At 37.2% G+C, this 22,104-nt stretch overlaps 1 protein-coding gene across 2 annotated transcripts in view; it reads left to right on the forward strand.

Annotated features, from left to right (window-relative positions):
* The window catches only part of ncanb (neurocan b), a 123,036-nt gene extending 109,744 nt beyond the window's left edge, over positions 1-13,292 (forward strand). For both annotated transcript variants that reach the window (XM_053513934.1, XM_053513935.1), the window contains exons 12-15: positions 2,911-2,993; positions 3,486-3,630; positions 8,838-9,020; positions 9,214-13,292. In XM_053513934.1, coding sequence (XP_053369909.1) covers positions 2,911-2,993; positions 3,486-3,630; positions 8,838-9,020; positions 9,214-9,332 — 530 coding nt within the window. In that variant the 3' untranslated portion in view covers positions 9,333-13,292. The remainder of the gene's footprint in view (positions 1-2,910; positions 2,994-3,485; positions 3,631-8,837; positions 9,021-9,213) is intronic.
* Positions 13,293-22,104: the final 8,812 nt, after the last annotated feature.

A 22,104-nucleotide genomic window follows, 5' to 3' on the forward strand; every position in this document is an offset into this window, starting at 1 on the left:
CACAGCCTTAACCGTTTGAGGCACCACTGCCCACCACATACTTATCTATGTAGTTTTCTGGTATACACCAAAAAGAAAATACACCAGGTTATATTTAAACAAAATTTTCTAGATCTGCAATGTTTTAATGTTTTTATCAATGGAACTGAACGTCCCAGGTCACTAAATAGGTTAAAGATGTATCTCTTTTTCCCTGTATCTTAAATGTATTTTTTTGCCATTATCTCTATCTCTTATCATTCTGTTAGCGAGTGACTACAAAAGAATGTAACCTTTTTGGCCTCTTTGGCCTACCAAATACAGTAATATGCAAGCACACCAGGTGATGGTAGTTTCGACACTGTGGGAAAAAGTCCTCCAGGAAAAGGAAATTGGCATCTCCAAAATCCTTGTCATCACATAGAAGCATGAAGGGAGGTAAAATCCCTTGGCAGATGGTTGTGTTGACTTTAAAATTTAAAAACGCAGTGGACCAACATCAGCAGATGACATAGAACCTCAAATCATCACTGACCATGGGAAAGTATTCAAGTAAAGCAACTTGGATTCTGTGAATCTCCACTCTCCCTCCTGATGAAATGGCAAATTTACTTTAATCTTAAAAGAAGGACTTTGGACCACTGGTGTTGTCTCTGGTTCAGAAGTGGCTTGATACTAGAGATGTAACAGTTGTAATCCATTTTCTGAATATGACTCCAGCCTCCCTCCACTCCTTGTCAAGCTCTCCCAAGGTCTTGAATTGACTTGACAATGGTCTTGAAAATCATTATAGGCTGCAGTCATTCCTCTTGCTTGTACACACTTTTCCCTTCCAGTCAACTTTCCATTAAATATGCTTTGATAGAGCAGTCTACAGTCAATTCTTTTAGCGGTGATCTTCTGTGCCTTACAATCCTTGTTCAGGGTGTTGATTGTCGTTTTCTAGAAAATTGTCAAGTCAGAGGTCTTCTTCATGATTGTGTTTGTGTGCACTGAACTAGTCCGATAGAGACAGAATTCTGAATGTATAATGTATGAATAGTAATTTACTTAAACTGAAACATACAAATTTGCGATACTGGATGTTTGATTTTCATGAGCTGTTTGTTGTAATCATCAAAATGAAAAAAAATACTTGAAATACTTTTACACTTTTTGGGATGCACTATACATAGGCAATTGTAGAGTTAATGAATTCCTAATAATCATCTTTTGATAGTGGGCCTAAACATAAAGCATCACAGAGAGAAGCAATAAGAAAGGAAGTGAAAATGTAGATTTCAAATAAGACTTGCAGATGGTGTACTACTGTTTGTACTGCTGATTGTATTAAAAATAAATTATTGTTTTTAATAGAGTAGTGTTCTTTTTAATAGATTTGGGTGGATGTCTATGGATTTTATGTGCTTATAAAATGCAGTTAGACAAATAAGCATGGCATGGCTTTACCACATGTCTCACAGCTGGTGTGGATTTAAACACTGGATAAAATAGACATTTAAGTATAACTAAATCCATTTACTGTAACCTGACTTTTTATTCAAATTTGTTATATTATGTAATAATATTCTCACAATGTGCAGTGTCAATACTGTAGTAAATTATGAGGGAGGGAGGCTTCTACTAAGCCAGCTAATCTCATCATTTTAAACTCATGCAGCATCACAGAACAACATAGAACCATGGATTGTGAGTAATTTGGTGTGCGGGCATTTTGCAAGACAATAAAATTTTTAACTTATTAAACGAGCATTGGTTTGATATACAAGTACTGTAGTATATATATATATATATATATATATACCCTTTTTCTCGTGTGCAGTGTGGGATTGTGGTTAATTGTCTCCCATGCTCGATCTACTATATGTGATGCACGTGCATCACTCATATAGTCAACATCCGTGCGCACATTTACTGTTTCCTATAACATTGTGACCACATGTATGTGCGCGTGCGTAAAGCATTTGGTAACTGTACCTTAACAAAAGCCCGCATGTAAAAAAATAATGTTTAAAGGTTGCTGGATTGCAGGAGATGAATCTGTATAACAACATTGCAATGTAACATTTCCGCAAATCTTTAAAAAAAAAAAAAGGCCAAAGCAAGTGTTATTAGAGAGGTAACTTGTTAAAGATTTTAGTTTCCAGAGTCTGTGACTCTCTGTCAAAAAGCAATGATTTCGTTAGTCTGTGTGTGTTTGTCTGTGCACGCCTTCCTCCTCTCCTCTATCTGGTCTCAATCACTACAGCTATGGTTCTTCTTAAAAGGTAAAGGAATTAATTATTTAGTTTGGGTTATGGAACAAATCACCAGAGTTTCCATTATTACTTATAGGGAAATTCGTTTTGGTATACAGGTGCTTTGATATACAGTACAAGCACGCTTCCAGAATGAATTATGCTCGCTATCCAAGTTTGAACTTTAACACATATTTGGAAAAAGCACTATCCACACTCTTTCTCGCGCATAAATTGACAGATGCCAATGACTGGCTAGTGTTGATGTGACTAATATGCCCAGATGTGTCCCACCTAGACATCATGGCCATTTTTGCTCTCTTGGCCTTTCATGGTCAAACAGAGTTGGTTGTGGTATTTTTATGATTTAAACCTGTGTGTCCATGTGTTTGAAGCAGAAAGTTTTAAGATTTTAAGTTTTTCGCAAGGGAATAAAAACTCACTACTGGATACTGATTGTGAAGCTGATTGTGTTTTGGGCTTGTGGGTTATCATGGAGTCTGACTAAAAATTATGTGTTTTTGACACCTGAGTTTACAGAAATACCTCCCCACAGGGAGATTTCTCTTTGTTGTAGTTATGTTAGCCAATGTTTCTGAAGTCGACTGCCAAATGAAAAATATTCCTTTCATTGACATTGTGTGTTGTTTTCCCTTGATCTTGTTTTAAAATTTTATTGATCTTTTATTGACAGGTATGAGCCATGAGAACACTTGGATCGGGCTGAATGACAGAACAGTGGAGGAGGATTTCCATTGGACTGATAACATGGATCTGGTGAGACGAGGCCATATGCTCACTTGTCTAACAATTAGATGTTTCCATCTAATTTGTTTGATGGACAGGTTCCTTTGTCAGTTTTTTTTTTGTTCAGTGGCCTTTTTTGATGAGTAGTCTGCTGACTGCAAAAAGCAAGACAGCTACACTGCAGAATCTTTAAAAAAAAAAAAAAAATAGAAGGTTGAAACAAGACATGAGACAGCTGTAGTGTTTAATCAAAAACTGCCTGTAGTTAATAGTTTTCCGTTCTTGCTATTTAAATAGCACAGCTTGCAGTAAGTGCATGCTCTGTGACAACTTACACCTCAAAATATTTCGCTCACCAAACTTTGTAAATCTTGGAAATCTGTTTATATCCAAGACCTGAAATCGATTTGATGTATTTGGAAATGAAAATATGAAATGTGTGATGTGTGGCAGGAAATATTAAATTGCATGCAAAGTCGTGGGATTGTGTTAGTGTCTGAAATATCCCTGTGTCTCCTGTAGCAATATGAAAACTGGAGGGAGAACCAGCCAGATAACTTTTTTGCGGGGGGAGAAGACTGCGTGGTGATGATCGCCCATGAGAATGGCAAATGGAACGACGTGCCCTGCAACTACAAGCTGCCCTACATCTGCAAGAAAGGCACAGGTTTGTGATAAAAAAGGAGGCAAAGAAAGAGAAAAGGAAATAATTGCGCTCACATTATGTTTATTTAAGTGTGATGTTTCCAGTGTAAAGATTTATGCATTCCATACATTAACATGTATTGGCATAAGCCATCTCGGCACTTTTGGGCACTTGCAGAAGTGGGGTCAACTTATATCAATGCTGCTTGTATACATCCGTTTAAACTGCTGTCTCATATTATTATATATCATATCCTCAATCATTCACAGCCACTCATCTGCCTCTTGGAGAGCGTGACCTCAGCTTTCTGCTCTCCCTTCTGCCATGACTCCTGAGATAAAAGTCAGTCTGGGAAGCAGCCAAGGTGTGATAGATGCTTTGTCAGGAGGGCTGTTTTTAAAAGCCTCATTATAACATGAAGTAGTTTATGGTCCTTCTGTAATACCACAGGCACTTCAGTTCACTCCTTTGTGGGCCAATTACACTCATTTTATTTGAAGATTTACATATACAGCAGCAGAATAGTCAGTTTTGGCCGCCTGGCTGGACTTTGAATGGTTACTTCTGATTGCTTGCTATTTTATTTTATTTTTTACAAATGGTCTTCATGCACTGCTAGGCTAGTATTGGGTCTATTTTCCTGATGGCTGAATCGGACAACAAAAATGGATAAATCATTAGTTCATTTGCTTTTTCACCAGGCTAGTAAAAGTCCCATGGTATGTATGTTTGCACAAAGTCTAAATTATCTAGGCTAAGAAGCAACATTTATTATAACCCAATTCACAAGTATGACTTGACTATCCGGGATGGGTGACTTCATCTAGCCTTCATCAACTTCTTTATCCTTTAAGATGAATACTGTATCTAAGGACCATAAGGTCCTTAGCAAATATTTCAGCTACGAGTTAAGGTGTCTTTGATGTCCATGGACATTATTTGAGTCTTTATTTGTGCTCAGATTTTTCATGTACTGCTCTACTGTACTTTTCACAGTTGTGTCACTGTTTTGTACATGTTCTGTTTCTGGAGATATTATCCATCATAGTTCATATCCACAACCAGATCACATCTTTGCTTTGAGTGCACAGTGCAGCAGGTGGACGGTTTTGGAAAAGATTAGCATGCACTGCAGGGTCAAGGTGCTTTTCTAGGGACCAAAAGGAACATGTTATATTAAAACAAATGTTTGATAGTTAATTGAAAGCTTGTCTTTTGGGAAAGTTAAAAGGTTTGTCTGATGGTCCGGTACTGTAGGTAAAGTGAAATGGAAAAAAGAAGATGGGTCAAAATACTAAGGTCCAATTTATTAACAACCCAGTGAACCTTATTGTTCCCAAAGCAAAAGTAAATGAAAAACTGATGGCCGTGCTGTGTAACCTATTCATTATAAAATAATATTTGACATGGAGTTTATAGGTGGAGCTGAAGTGTTTGTTAATGTCTGTACCTTTTTATAATTCTCTATTTTGTTCACAGTAAATCACAGTCTTTTATCAAGAGATTGGTGATTTTCTTAACAAGTAGACAGACTGAGCGATATTTTACATTTCAATCATAGTGAGAAAAGAGTAAATCAAGAAACTGTAATTAGCACATCCCAGTGTCAGCAATGAATAGAAGCCAGGGCTAATTGATGTGGTGAGGGAATGTGAAAGGTGGTAGCATCTTAGCAGTAATGTACGTTTTTGATTGTGTGGAATAACAGAACACTGTTATTAGAGTAAAATGTTACTTTATATAATCACCTGCTACACTAATGCACTTATTCCAGTATTTCACTAGTGCTTGGATACTATAAGGTAGAAAGTTTTCCCAGTATGCTGGAGCCATGATCAGACTGGCTGCGTCACATATGAAAGGCTGGCCTTCCAGGAATTTCAGGCAAGAAGTTATCTGTCAATTTTCAAAGATCCAGCATTTTGCATGCAGAACGTTTATGGGAATCACTGCACTGTTCTCTGAGGCCCCTCGGCTAAAATTGAGCGTGTGGGATTTGAAAAAAGTTTTGCACCGTTCAAATGTTCGACTGAGGTTAAGAGTCTTATTACTGTACTGTGCGTGAAGTCTTCTGCTAATGTCAATTGGTTTACGCCTTCATTCATGAGAAATTTAATCTCAAGTCCTGATTTTACCTTAACACGCCTTATATGAAGATTTCATTTGCAAATGTGTATGCTATAGTATAAATGTAATTCTATGAATTTCACAGAATAGTATGCGCATTCACATACACTATTATACTTTTCACACTATGGCCACAGGCCAAATCCAGCATGTCAATGTACTATATGTAAAAACAATCCAAAATACTTGGACCAGTGTGAGTCATAATAATCACAATATTTAAAATAGAAGTAAAAATCTGTACAACTAACTGTTGTAGCAATTCTGACTGTTTTTAACTGACAGTCTGAAACGCCTCAACATTTTCTGCCCAGTATTTCTCCAAGCTGTCCTCCAAGAGAGACGGTCTCAATCATCAGCAGCAGCAATAACATCTTTTTTATTATTCCATTAAAGTATAATTATGCATTAGGGCAGAAAATTTTGTTAAAATATTTTGAATATGGGCAAATCTAACCAGATTATTAGAAATCAAATATAAAATGATTAGCCTGTTTTAGGGCCTTTTGCATAGTTCAAAATTTAGAATTGTCGTTGAAATAAATTTTTGCTTCTCTCTAGGAACAAAGGCTTAAAATTATCTGTCAATAAATAAAGAAAAAAAACAGTTTCAAGCTTGAAATTTGTAGAATAAATGGTTTATTTGTCTTTTGTATTTGGTCATAGGTGATATATGTTTTACTTGCCAAGATGTAATTTTTTGCAGTATAGACTGTTTTAAGACAGATGATGTTCATTGCATTATATGTCCTTGTAAACCTTACAGAACAGCCAGTCTCCAAGATTTTTACTGCAGTTAGAAACCTCTGTCTGCCCTTAGGCAGTACTAAACCCTGAGTCAGTAACGCAATGTACTACATGTGACTATAATATTAAATCACCGTCTAGGATTTGACAGCACTATAAAGGCGGCAGGAAACATCCTGAAGTGTTTTGCTTGGATCTGCAGGCATTTAAAAAACAACATGCTGCGTTATTTTACAAAATTCTCCCGATTGTTGCTCCCATAAATGTATTTTAACTGAAACTGCAGCTTTATTGAAGAGCAACAGTTGGAGAATGGCACCATTCACCATCCTAGCACAATAAACTCTGTGTAAAGGTGTTATTTGTCCAGCAGTAACATCCCAGGTGGGGTGAGAAACTGAGTAATGGTTTGACTAAATGGCAGAAACTAAAAAATTACTCTCTAGCTTTGTCTCATGCGTCCATCTTCGATGATATTGATTCGGTCTTTTGTATTTTGTGCAGCAGTAGGACTTTTCTAGATGACATTTGGCTGCATGTCTCTCCACAGAGGCTCACAGCGCTTAACATGTTCACACATGGAGGCGGTGAAATCTTGAGAACCTGGCGGAGCTGCTGGGCGACACACGTCAACAACGACTGGGATTAGACATCTCAGATCAATTTCTCATCTTGTAGTATCTAGGGTAATCTGGAAGGATAACAGATAACTCTTGGTGTTGATTGTTGTTCTTGAGTTGTTGTGGTTGATAAAGAACCATTATGTCAAAGGGAACAGCTGACAAACAAAAACAGTCCAGATTGGGATAAATCCATAATGATCATCGATTTTAAGTTTTGCTTGATCGATGTTTGAAATACTTTGGGTGAAGATGTTTGGATGTTTGTCAGGAAAATACCAGTTAACCCATGTGTTCCATCTACACATTAGTTCCCTGTGGTGCCTCATTTCTCACAAGAGCAGACTTTTGCTCTTGTCAGTTCAATTTTGCAAACTCAGTACAGAAAGATGGAGAGTGTAAGCAACAAGACTGCCATCTAAGGAAAGAGAAAAGAACTACAATAAGAATCTAAAACAACTCAAATCAAGATCAAACTTTCTCATCTTTCTCACTAGTCAGCCACGTAAACCACATAAAGAACTATCTTACATCAATTTGCAATGATTTTTCTTATTATCTAAAAGATTTCCAGATAACTAACTGCATCACCCTGCACATGTGGACAAAGAAATATTAACCGAGAATACTGTCATGTTTCACCTCTATAAATCCCAACGTATTTTAAAAAAGAGTAAGCAATTTGGTTTGGAAATATGGCATTTCACATTCACATGGACACTTTACTGGTTCCTAAATTACATTCTCCACCATTATAAACATGTACCTATCCTATTAGTTTTACCCTAGTTGCTAAATAAAAGAGCTTAATATGAATAGAGTTGATGCTTGGCATTGTTACAGGTCTTCTGTAATAATAGTGTTTATACATTTTCGACTGTTCTGACTTGTATTTAATGGCCTATTATTACAGGTCTGAGGCCAATTATTTCAATAATTTCCTGCTCTTTTCCTTTCCTGTCTTTTTCCTGTCAACTGCAATTATAAATATCTGCAATATTTAAGCATTTATACAAAGACCTGGTGTTCATTGGCACTAAATGTTTGTTAATGATGTGTTGATGATGAATGTTATCTGTGTTGACCTGGAAAAAAAAATTTCAATATCAAATTCTCAGACCTAATAATGTTCTTTTTGCAGTGTGTATTAATCAAAAGTAAAAACTTTTTAAAAGCATTTGGATAGCACAGAAAATGACAATGAAATTAAAGACTATATTTAAACTTCAGTGAGATACGAATACACGGAATGTCTGAGAGCACTGCTATTCATCGATTTCATTAGCATTTTATTTTAATATGCAATACAAGAACAAATTATAATAAGATTCTCAGAGGATAATAAGTTCATGATGGGAAGTGTGCAGTCCCTTATCAGCACAATCAGCATCATCCATTACACTCTAAATTCACCACAGCACGTTGTTGTCCAACAACTTGACCGAAGCTGTGAGAAGCTGACACATAGCTGGGAAGGGTTTAGACATCAATCAGACTGACTGCATTTAAAATTGTGTTTGTTAAACTGGCTTCTCACCCAAAATAGTTTCTGCAGGCAGTTAGCCAAGACGATAGATTGATTTTGGTTAAATCCTGATTTTCTTTCTTTTCTTCTTTTATTTATTTATTTTTTTGGGGGGAAATAGTAAGAGCTGACAGGTTTTTCTATACCATGCATAAACCAGACATTTCTCCATATGATAATATGATTTTCTGTCATTTCTGTCACTGCAGTACTGTGTGGCCCACCTCCCACCGTGGACAACGCTTTCCTGATTGGCCGCAAGCGGTCGCACTACGATATCCACTCTGTTGTGCGTTATCAGTGTGCAGATGGGTTCCTCCAGCGCCATATTCCTACCACCAAGTGCCGTGCCAGTGGTAAATGGGACCATCCCAAAATTCTCTGCACAAAGTGTAAGTGACTGTCACACACAAGGGTTAACTAATCATATATTAAATGTGTGAGTAAGTAAGCTGAATATATTAACCGAATTTGACCTTTAAAAGATCACCAAAGATAAAGTGCTCCAGCAGTTCAGAGCAGTCTCCTTTTGGAGGGCCACTGGGTGCTCATTTTCTTTGTTCTTTTTTCCCACTCTATCTACAGCTCGGAGATCCCATCGCTACAGGCGCCATCATCACAAGTCTCATCATGAGCGCAGAAAGCACAAGAAGCATGGCTCAGGTGGTCATCGGGGTAGACAGGAGGGTCATGGCCATTTCTAACCAAAAATAAACACCCATGCCTCTATATTCCAATGAAGTTTCCCTTGTTCCTGCACTGTCTGAAACATTCTTTGTTTCTTTCATCAACCTCTATCTCTCAAACCTGTGATCAGAGGGTCCCTGTTAGACCCAACATAGACTATAACAACCACAATGTTTCTTTTTTTTTTTTTACTTCACTTTGTTAATCTGTTTATTATTTTACTGTTCCTACAATGAGCCTACTCAAGGGAGTTCAGCCATGCCCCTGGGGGTTGGAAACTCTTTTTGGTCGTGTACTGTACTTTTACATAAGCAGGTATAAGAAATGGCAGTTTGGTACAAAAGTGTATGTAAAGCGCTAAATTTCATTTTAAATGCAGGATAAACAGTCAAGAAATTGTGCTCATCTTTTACCACCATGTATCTTTCATGCATTGAAAGTGTTTCTTGATCTTTCTTACTTTTAGTTCAGTTTGTAAGGTATTATTTTAACTAAATGATCATTCTGAACAAGTTGCTGTATTTTCATTAAGCAGAGTTGTATTGTTGGTTTGGGAAGATTTCTTTAAATCTTTTACCACGGCAACAACGCAGAGGAATCTTTTTCACTTTTGTACTTCAGAGATAGGTAGAATCAATAAATGGATAGTTGGGCCAACATCAGTAATATTAGTTTCACAATTTGACATGACTATTTTAAATATGTATTGCATAATATCTGGATAGATATTAGCCATAATTAGTTTATTACATGTAGCATCCTGCAAGTAATCAAAAATATTGCATATTAATTGCATGCAAATTATTTGATAAACTGAGCCCATTCAGAGCCTACTTTCCAAAAGCATTTAAAACGTTAAGATTATCTTAACTGGTAGAGAAAGTCTTTTAATGTTTTTCTTCACTGTTGTGATGCTTTTGGGAAACTAAGGCCAGTATTATTCATCCTTTTGCACAACTAATTTAAAAATGGATAAACAGTCTTTTTTTCAGTACATTTATTTTTAAAAGCAACAGGTCTTTTAAAGCTACTATATCTGGTTGTAATTTATTATTCCGTGTCATTTCTTTATTGCAATTTATAGTCTTTATTACACAATGTTTAGGCATTTCCTAATGATTTTGAGTTGCCTATTTTCAAAATAACAGCTCTAAGGTTTGATGGGTTGATATAATTTTAAGGGTGTTTTTTCATGACAGAATAATCTTTTCCACTCACTGTTGGAGGATTTATTAGTTGAATATTTGTTTGAATGAATACAAATGTATTCAAGCAAATGACACAAAGAGAGACTATTAATTGTACCCTATTTAAATCATTGACTTGTGTCATTCTTTGAGTAATGCCCTGTACATGTAACTAGCTTGAAGCTCAAATTGAATTAGATAGTTCAGGAGTGAAAAGGATACATCCCTACCACACTGTAAACACAGATAATTTCATGCCATGCATAAACAGATACCAAAAGTGCTCCTGGGTAAAATATTCAGTTACTCCACATTGAGCTACACTTAAGGAAACGTAAGGAAAGTAGCCACAAGAGACTCAACATTTGTGTTAGTAATCGAAACACTGCTCAATGCTCCTTGTGGTTCGGATAACTTTTTTTGCTCTTTTTTAAGGACCAGGTGCGTGTCCTGTTTTCTAAAGAAGGCTGCAGCAGCTAACTGGAATAAGAACTGCGCCAGCTCTTTGCCTCTCTCTCATCTTCGCCACAAAAGAAAAGGGCTGTGCTTTTATACGCTCCCCCTTATTCCAACACTGCGTGTGCTTATCTCTCTTCCTCTGTCCTCCCTCAATTCCTCTAGAGATTACATTTTCCACTTTGCGTTCTCTCCTCTTGAGTCTTCATCGCTGCCTTTATTCAGCTTGTCAATGACAAGGACGTGTGCAAGGAGATGGAAAAAGCATGTTTTTTTTCTCCCTAGCATGCTTAATTAATGTAGAGGTCATGTCCTTGTTGTCTGTTTTTTTAATGATGCCATGATGGACATTCAGACTCACACAATGGTTTTTACATATTAGTTCATGCCTTTGAATTCCTTTTAAAGCTGGCATTATTGATTAACACTGGAATGACTCTAACTATGTACAGAAGGATTAGTATTTTACAAATCACAAATTTGATTCTGGTCATATATAAATTTGTCAGACCTTATCCGTAGTGGAAATACTTTCTAATTTTTCAATCCTGTATATTGTGTCATATGCATAGCTGTAATTTCTGTATAGAACCATAAAGGGGAGTCAGATGGATAACAGCAGCCTGGAGAGTGCCTAAAAATGAGTCTCTGAATAGAGGATGCTCATAGCTGTTTGTTGAAGAGCATTCTTTAAAGCTCTAAGAGCCAGCTGAGGCTTCCTGGTTCAACTCTTCTGACTAATTACTACCGAGCCTTTAAAATCCCTGAAGGTTCTAGGGCAGCATCACAAACTAGTTAGGTTTCTGGATCATGGCCCCATTTAAAGAACATTTGTCTCCCATAAAACATGATATTAAAGCATGCATAATCAGACAGCAGCTTTTGTTTTAATATTTGCTCTGAGAATGTCCACAAACAGAAGTGCACACTTTTTAAGACATGTACCTGTTCTGTATGTATATTGTAGTTGTTGAAAAGGAGGGCAGGAGTGAGCTAGGGGAAAAGGAGCGACCTCTATTTTGTCTAGACTCCATGTTAGCACTGCACATCTATCATCTCCTGACTTCGCCACTTGGTATGAGCACCGTGTGGAGCTTATCTCCTTCTCATTGCATTATCTTTGCTTTAGGGAGTTTCTGGTTGTGTGCTTTTATAAAGGGGGAAGTAACACGATGAGGACAAGGAGCACTAACTTAAATGGCACAGATTGTTCCATTTATGTGTATTTTTAGCCTTTGAAATTTGCCCTATGCTAAACAGAAGAACCCTAGCCAAGCCTTTTAACAGTATTATAATCAGCATATACACTGTGCGTTTTGGAATAGATCTCTCAGACTGCCGGAGAGACTGTGCAAGCAGAAAGACAAGACAGTGCTAGCTGACTAATCCCCATCCCACACAGAAGTGTCGAGGTGGTTAATCAAAGCACAGATCCACATTTAGCTTTTAATAATTGTACATATTTGACTTCAAGTCCTGGTTAAGTTCGTCTTTATCAGCTTTGGTCTGAAATGACTGTTTAAATTAGCCTTTGTTCTCTTTGAACTCATGCTCGTTTTCAGTGAGGTGCTCTTATTGGTTTTTGAAAACGCATAAAGTTTTCTCTTTATCCACCTTTAGAATAATAGAGTAAATTAGGTTTTAGAAGCTACAGTATTTTTGAACAAGTGAAGGTTTGGCTCAAGTGTGAGTTTAGTTGATCTACCAGCCACCACTCCTCACCTCTGTGATGTACATACTCTCTACCTTTCTACTTTTCATTTCCTGTCATTTCTGTTGTTGTTGTTTTTTTCTTTGTTTTGTTTTTTTTCTAATGAAACCTGGATGTGTTTGTTGCTTAGAGCTATGGATCACAATCACACAGTCTAACTTACCATACAATTTAAGACTCAGTGAACAAAAGGCGAAATGTTAAAGTAACTGCAGCAGAGAGAAGCATTTAACATCTAAATAGAAACTTCATGGTTTCTATGGTCTCATGTCCCCACATGATTCCATTCCCAGTAGTGCTTTATCCCTGTTGTAGTTACGGATGATGAGTCAGGCTATGTGAATGTGCTTCATGTGTATTGATTAGTATTTATAGATGTTCTGATGAATTCTAGTCCTGTCATTGTATTACATTCTTTACCTGACAAATGATCAATTAAAATCATTTGGCTGGATCAGTACAGCTCCTGCATGTTGTTTTTGTTCCAGTTACTGTATATGTGTACTTTAAATTGACATGATCTACACTTTTAAAAAATTCTAACCTTCTAAGAGTCGTCTTGTTCATCCATTTGGGAAAGCCCATAAAAAGTTTGTAGAACCTTATGGTGGAGGAATTCACCGTATTATCAGGTAATGTTCCAGGTAAAACCCTTTTAAGACATTAAAAACTTTCAATTCTTCATCCAGACCATTTGAAGAATGCTTTTTGTTAAAAAGAGTCTGCATAATGTACTTATTTGTAAGCATTTGTGAGAACCTTTAAAAACTATGTGGAACACTACAAGAGATGGTTCCAAAGAATCCTTTTGGAAAAGCTTTAAAGTACAAGTAGTACCTCTTCAGAAAATGTTATTGTAAAAATATATTCCTTGCAACCACAGGGTAAGAATTAATAGTCATGTAAATAAAATAAAAAGTGTGTGTTCTATATACAGTATAAGTTCAATATAGCAGATGATGTATTTAAGTTAATATGGACTCTAGTTTGTTATTGGCGGCTCAGGTACAAAACTGTATGAAATTCCAGTCCTCCACTATTCAGTCCCTGTCTGCACCAGCCAAAGCCAGGACTGTCTTCATGGTAAAGTGGAACCATCCAAAGTCACTACAGATATCCCAAGCAGACCACATGGGGCCTCCATGTGACAAGATCTTCAACCAGAAACGAGGAACCAGGATGAGTCAGACAGGTTCAGAGGGGGTCTGGATCACTGGCAGCTTAGGAGCGGCATGTGTACTGTAGTTCAACAGATAGAGATGGAGAGAGAGAGAGTGATAACAGTTAGGTATGGTATATCAGACTATGTATATTTCATGCAGAGTGCAAGCAGGGACTCCGGCAGGACTATTACAGCATAACTAAAATGCACAAAAATGTTTGGCTAAATAGATACTTAAGGTTTTTAGCCTGGACTTAAACACTGAGACTGTGACTGATTTTCATACATTAATTGACTTTGTAAGAAAAACCTCTGCCCCCTACTGCAGTTTCCATAATATGTGGTACTGACAAGCAGCCTGCGAAATCTCACAGGGAGCCAACGCAGTGTAGATAAGATAGGGATGATGTGCTCGTATCTTCTGCTTCTAGTGAGAACTCTGGCTGCTGCATTCTGGACTAACTGAAGTTTGTTTATGCTTCAGTTGAACATCAAGATAGTAAGGCATTATAATAATCCAACCTAGAGGTGATAAAAGCACAAACTAATTTTTTTGCATCATTTAGTTACAATATATTCCTTATCTTGGCAATATTTGTTAGATTTATCCTGGTAATATTATCTACTGTACATGAGCTTCAGATGAAAGACTGGAATCTATAATGTACATAATGAAACTGAAAGGCCATCCAGAGTTACTGTGTGATCAGGAATCTTACTTTTAGCTGCATGTGGTCCTAGTACCAGTACTTCAGTCTTGTCAGGATTAAGCAGAGGGAGGTTGATACGGCTCCAGGCTCTAATGTCCTTCACACATTGTTCAACTTTATTAAGCTGGCTTTACTCAGAACAAGTGTTTGAAAGCCTGGGTTTGGTTCTCAGCCAGTGCCCCAAACCCCCGACACTGGATGCCGGGTATCCTTAGAATAGAGTTGGGAGGGTTTATAATCTTAAAAAAGTCCTTCTCACACCCAAGGCTCCCTTTAGAAAACACTATGAAATCCAACCAGAGGAACCATTTTGAGATGCAAAGAATACTTTGGAGCAGCTTTTCTTTTGGACATCTTCAAAGGATCAAAACTAGAATTATCCTACTGTACCTAATATTATTCTAACAACATGGCTCCATAAAACAATATAGTCAGTCAATAAAGGATAAAATCATACATTTATTGATCTTCAGTTCCTCTGAAACCGTTAAAGGTTTGGTGTAGCCATGAATGCACAAAGTAGGAATCCACCTCGAATGGAAAGGAAGAGGTGGGAGGAAATCAGAGAACCCAGGGGAAACCCAGACAGACATGTGGGAAAACCCAGAAAATGTAAGGCTGCAATCTTCTGCATTTTTTTTTTTTTTTTTGTTAACTCAAAAAATTGCACAACACGTTGTTTCTAAATACACATGTGAACAGTGTAAAGGAATGAAGTATATAATAGGTACTGTATGTAATGTTTGCTTTTTCATTTAACCTACCATTAGGCAAAAACCTCTACAGTAAAAAAAATAATAATAATTGCAGAATCCTCTCTGGATGCCAGTACTGTATTTATTTTTCTATGTCAGAATGCATACTAGGTCATTATTAATAATATAAACTGATTTCCATAAAACACTTCATACTGTTTGTTTATGCTTGGGGCAAAATCTTAAAATGGCAAAAGTCAATCCTTTTTAAATGTATTTCTGCCGGTGAATGAAAGTTTGCAAGCATTCCAATGTACATTAAAATACACTCAATAAACCCTTTATTAACGCACCTGTACACCTACTTGTTCATGCAATTATCTAATTAGCCAATTGTGTGTCAATTCACTGCATAGAATTATGTAGATACTGTACAGGCCAGGAGCTATTTTGTCCATGGCATAATTGTTGGTGCAACAACAGACAGAAATAAACTGGTTCTAGTTCTGTCGTAAAGAACAGAAGGCTGAGGCTGCAGTGGGCACACGCTCACCAAAACTGGACAGTTGAAAACTAAAAATGCTGTCTGATGATTTCAGCTGAGGCACACAGATGGTAGGGTCAAAATTGGGTGCCAAAGAAGAATCAATGGAGCCATTCTGCCTTGTGTCCACAGTCCATGATGGTGGAGGTGGTGTAAAGATGTAGGGAATGTTTTCTTGGAACACTTTGGGTCTGTTAATGTCAATCTATCATTACTTAAATCTAACAGCTTATTGATGCTGATCAAGTGCGTCGCTTTCTGGACAAAATGTACCGATTCTCTAATGGCAACCTTTAGCATTAAAATGCTGACAAAGCAAATGTCATTTCAAACTGGTTTTATGCACATGACATGACTGGCCTTCCCAGTTACTTGATCTCCAGTCCAGTAGAACAACTTAGGGGGGTGCTAGAACTTGGAGACAGCATGAACATGCAAAATCCTAAAGCCATAGTATGATGCAGTCGAGAATCCCAATCTTCCAATATCTTGTGAAATGCATGCCATGAAGAAATGAAGCTGTTTTGAGAGCAAAGAAGGTCATACCCAGTATAACTATAGTACTGTGTTTCTAATAAGGTGTTTATTGAGTGTATATTAAAACTGACACAATCTAGATTCAAGATTAACAGTGTTGAGTTCACTTTGGGGAATTCTGGGAGAACCTTTTAGATTTTTCCCTGAAAACGTGTTTTGTAGATTGAGTCTTCAGGATTAACTGTGGATGTGTTAGGAACAAATACCCAGCAAGTGTAATTTTTCTGAGCTACAGGAGAGAATTCCATGGCGATTGACGTGGGCTTGGCTCTGGAGATTTCAAGGACACTCCATCCTTTTTATCCACTGTATAGAAAAGCAGAACACAATGTAATGAATGTACTGAAAATTATATGTCAAAAAGAAATGGACTTTTGAGTGTTTTGACCATTTTATTAAAATACCAGAAAGCTACATGGTTGAACTCTTAAAAGAAGAATTCAGAGTGACTCATGACTGTAAACACCCCTCTCCCCTCCACCACACTGAGCCACGTTCCCACTACAGTATGTCTACAAACAAAGAGGTGAACTTGTACAACTTGGCAGTACAAACTGGCAAGGATGAAGTATTGCTTCCCTTAATGTACAGCTTCTGTGCATATGTTAAACATGTTTGGAAAAAAGTCTGGTGAGAACGTGGTCGATGCAAGATGGAGGAAACACATTAAGTAGCATTGAACAGTTAATGGCATAAGGACTACATGGCGCAGATGGGAAAGATTGAATTGGATGGTGTTCTGAGTTGTCATTGGGATATCACTGCATTGTTGCCATGGCAATGGAGTTTTCACAACAACCTGTTTAGGTTTAGGTCCATGCCACCTTGTAAAAGCCCGTGATAAGTACTTGTAGTGCTTACCACGCTTATTTCGCGTATGCAGCTGGTTAGCAGCGCATCCTTTTCAAGTTCAAAGAATTTTGTATAAATACTGGATACAATTTCTCACACCATGACATGATTATGAAAACCACTCCACATGTTGCGGTATCTATACCCACCAGACACAATGACGACAATACTGTATATAAGCACATGATAAGCACCTGGTAAGAGCATGGTGCCATCTGATTGTACTGTACATAACTGAGCATGTGATCATGTGTCTGATAGAAAATTAGTGACAACATAATAGATGCATTGGGGCCCTGACATGGATGTGGCTAGGAAAAAAGTTTGTCGAAACGTCAAAAACGCAATGTCAAAAATGCATGTCAAATTTTTTTTAGTGCGATGGGGCCTATACAGTATTTAAGCCTTTTCCATTACTCCAGTTAGACATGTCTTTCTTTAAATTGTTCCCCAAATCAACAACAACAACACTCAGAAAATGTTACACCCAAGATAACGCTTAAATATCTTTATGGAACACAACAATGTACTTTTCAGAGAATAGGCAAATTAACACATTTTAGCAATCTAAAGACAGAAAATTATCCGAAGAAACCATAAGGAACACTTCTTTTAGAATTTTACTACATATTTTGGCTCTATGTGGGGTTTAAGGGTAGCTCAGTGGTTATACTATGGTTCAGAAAGTTCCAGGTTTTAACCCCATGACTGGCAAGTTACCACTATTGGGCTCTTAAACAAAAACCTAAATAATGAGATAAAAATGTAAGTTTCTCTGGATAAGGGTGTCTGGTAAATGTCTATGCATGTATTGGCAGTTAAGCATTTGGTCAAATAGAGTGTAGATCGATTTATATCTGACGTGCTGGTTTTTTTTAATAGTATGTAAAAACAACTTAAGGATCAACAACGAGTCATTTAGTTTTCTGTGCCTTCGAGGGTTAAAACACAAACCTGGTAAGGAGTCCATTTCTCCTCAGCTGCGCAACACAATTAAGCAGTTGTTTCAAAAACACCATGTGACTCAGAGGCACCCAAAGGTTAATACCCATTTTTAAGCCCATTTATCATTGCAACAGAAACCCTGATGAATTGAGCAGGTCCACTAATCCCTGCAAGTGCAACTGCATTTAACAGGCTAATGATTGTGCAGATGGTGAGTTTGCAGCCTCTAATAGGTTTTAAAATAGCATGACATGCAAAATAAGCAACAATACCCCGAAAAAAAACAGCAAGCAGATAAAAACAGAGTGCTGTTCTGCTGTTGCCATTATGGGCTGGCACAGGCTGTGTGTTCTACATGTTCCCAGTGTGCTGTTATTGTAAGTCCATGGCTGATGATCCGGAAATATCCTTCATTAAGCAGCTTAGTGTATCCTCCATATGATGGAATTATTATGCCTCGATGGATACGGGTACGGCTAGAGTATCTGTCGAGTTTGCCTTTTTCCTCTCAACACTACTGGTCTCCATACAAATCCTCCAGGTGAATGGCTAACCTTCATACCTATGTACAGTTGACTTATTCAAATTATACAAATTTTTCTTTTTACATAATGGCACATGGCTTCCCGATGCATTGCATGATTCTTCCTGTCTGTGCAACATAACATTTTATAGAGTAAAATGATAGAATTTAGATAAGTATATACTGTAATTGCCATGATTTGGATGGCATTTAAATTTTGAAAGTGGAAGTGGAAAATACTGGAAGTGTGACCCTCACAACACTTTATTTATATACAACAATATACAACCATAAAATGATCTTTTACGGAGATTCTGAATGTTCTGAGATGTAGCTTTCATGGATCAGCACATCCCACAGATGATCATTCAACATGAGATCTGGTGAATGTAGAGGCTGAATTAATACCTTAACATATTTCTCATCCTCCCCAGAACTCATTACACTACTGAATGAGACAACTGCCATTAAGGAGCACCACTGTAATGAAGAAATATAGTTGGACTGCAGCAAAGTTTAGGTAGATGGTACATGTCAAAATCCACATGCATCCCCAAGGTTTCCCTTGCCTTTATCTTTCCCCCTACACTTGTAAATGTTCTAGTCAAATCCTCTCAATTTCTTACAGGAACGATCATTGGGTTAGACTTAACTTTTGAGCAGTAGTATATACCGTATGTATATATAGTGATATCTGGATGCTGTTTATAATTAACCCTGTTTTGTGTATTTGCTAATTCTTTGCTTAAAGCCCAGTTTCTCATTAAAAGATTCGGTGGTTATTCTTTCGTGTAACGTTTAAATTCGTGTTTTCCTGGATTCAGTGTTAAAAGGTTACAAGATCCAAATGGTGCAATATGGAATCACCGGTACAAACTTTTCCCTCTTTTATTTAATATCTATTTGATGTCATCTCTGTTTCTCACGTTTCTTGTGCCTGAATGCTTTTATTAACCTCACACTTTTTTATTTTTGCTTCAATCTCAGTCACAGGGCGATACTTACTCATAATCTGTGCTCCTGACAGCTTACAATTACAACTGAACAGCTGGATTTCTGCTTCACATACACACACACAGCGTAAACAAAGGATAAACTTGCTCTGTTGGAAGAATTTACAAAGAGGGTTGATGTGTTCACATTCATTATCTGCAAAATACTTCCTTTGATGTTAAACACTTGGTATTACCTCTGAAGCTTCCTGAAGTTAAATGATGCTTGGAAATTGTTCTTCTTTAAACAACTAAACTAATTCCATGACTAATTCTAATTCATTATTCATTGTGTATCTTTATTCCATGCACAGTGTTTGTATGAATTGGTAGATAATTTACACAGCTGTGTCGTCTTTGCTAGAAACAAACAAGAATTATTTGTGTATTGCACATTAGCACAGAATACATAAAGACTCCCTGCTGAAGTAATAAAGTCCCTGTCTTTAATTTCTTTCCACCTAGTAATGCAAACAAACATAATCACAAGCGATATTTATTGTGTGTGTGTGTGTGTGTGTGTGTGTGGTCTTGATCATTTTGCATTCCTTACAATTACATAATGCAGAATCCCAGGCAAATGCAAAAGTTTGTATACATCTTTTTACAACATGTCAAATTTACCTCTACTGGAATACAGGAATGACATCATAAAAATTTAGATCTTTCAATGTCTTTTAATGATATCTTTATGTTTTATACATTGTCTGTATGTCTGTCTGTCTGTATGTCTGTCTGTCTGTCTGTCTGTATGTCTGTATGTCTGTATGTCTGTATGTTTGTATGTCTGTCCGGCTGATTTTGTCACAGCATTCCGCAAAACGGAGTGGCAGAACCTGACCAGTCCTTCTGTATTTTCCTGAAGTTAAATCTATGCAAATGAAATCAAAACCGTATAGTAGAAGGGACAATAATGAGCAATTTTGTGCCGAACTATGTCACAGCAGCCGGGGTTTTTTCCCCCTTGAGGTGTGTGTGTCTATATCAGTCAGACAAGTACTGTTCTACTAGGAACTGACAAACCCACACTCGTCCAAAGGATTGGCAGACACAACAGCGTGACTCATCACTCCAGAAACCATGTTTTCACTGCTTTACAGTCCAGCGGTGGCGAGCTTTACACCACAGCATCCACTGTCAGAAACATTAGATGCCTGGCATCACATAAGAAATTTGCCCATGGTTTAGGTATCATGGTATTCCGATGGTACCTGTACGATGGTTTATGATGTTTTTTTACAGTACAATGGAACTTAACTGCTGATAATAAGTCTCTTAGAGTTCTACCATGTAATGCAATATGGTAGTATGGAACATGTTCCAGGACACTGTCAAAAACATGTTATACATGTTTCTGGGCCATAACGATAATATTAATGTATTATGTTAACTCTGTATGCATGTAACATTAATTAAAGCCCATAGTGTATTTTGAAACTTTTAATATGGCATACAATGATATGGTACTGCATTTACTGTACAATACCAACACAAGTACCAAATCTAGTATAGTACAGTATGTACGAACATACAAAATTCGATATCTGTTGATCTTTGGTCGCCCCTGTGGTGCCCAGTAAATACTGTGGTATGGTCGTACATATTATAATACTACCATGGTGTCCACAGTAAATATCCTAGTACTCTATAAAGTCAGATAATAATACTATGGTATATTATGTTATGTAATATAGTTTACCACAGTAAACTACAGTATATACCATAGTAAAATTACTTATGGGATTTATGGTAGTAGCTAATGGTGACTTTTTAAATTGTTAGCTAACTACTAAGATGGTAATCAAACCAGATGTTGAAAACAACTGGATTAACCAGAATAAAACATTTAATTCTCAGTCATTTAAAAAAAAGCAATTATGCACCTGTTTTAATACACTGTAGAAGTGGATCTCAGCTGGTTGTAATGATGCTGTGGGTAGCACTGACACCTACCAGCAAAACTGTGCAAAATGTTTTGTTTCCTACCTTTCTGGTGGGTATTCACCTCTCCACTACACCAGTAAGAAGACTTTTATATTTGTCTTTACCCACCTCTCAGGTGTAACATTACTCTTTTGAATTGCTCCCTCTGAGCGTGTATGTCTCATCATGTTTCATGTCAGCAGTGAGAAATGGAACACATATGCAGGCTCTTCTGCTTCAGCTCTACTTACCCTTGGGCTGTGCTCAATTGCTCTAAGGTCACCTAATTTCACTTTATGCTCAGGGAAGGAAAGGCGAAGATCAAATGAAATGAAAAAGAGCACACTCAAGAGCAATATGTCACACTGGCTCAGATGCAATGTGTTTGGTATCTGCTGTTCCCTTTGTTCCTGATGTGAAGTCGGATCACCGGTTAAAAGGGCTGAAATATGATCGAAGGATTTCAGGTGTCAAGTATGTCGTCTTCACAGTGATGAAGCGGTTGATTTTGGGGGAAGTTGTTTGCTGTAAAAACTGATGGATAATTAGTTG

This window comes from Clarias gariepinus, chromosome 15 (assembly GCF_024256425.1).
Source record: "Clarias gariepinus isolate MV-2021 ecotype Netherlands chromosome 15, CGAR_prim_01v2, whole genome shotgun sequence".
NCBI classification, from domain to species: Eukaryota; Metazoa; Chordata; class Actinopteri; order Siluriformes; family Clariidae; genus Clarias; species Clarias gariepinus.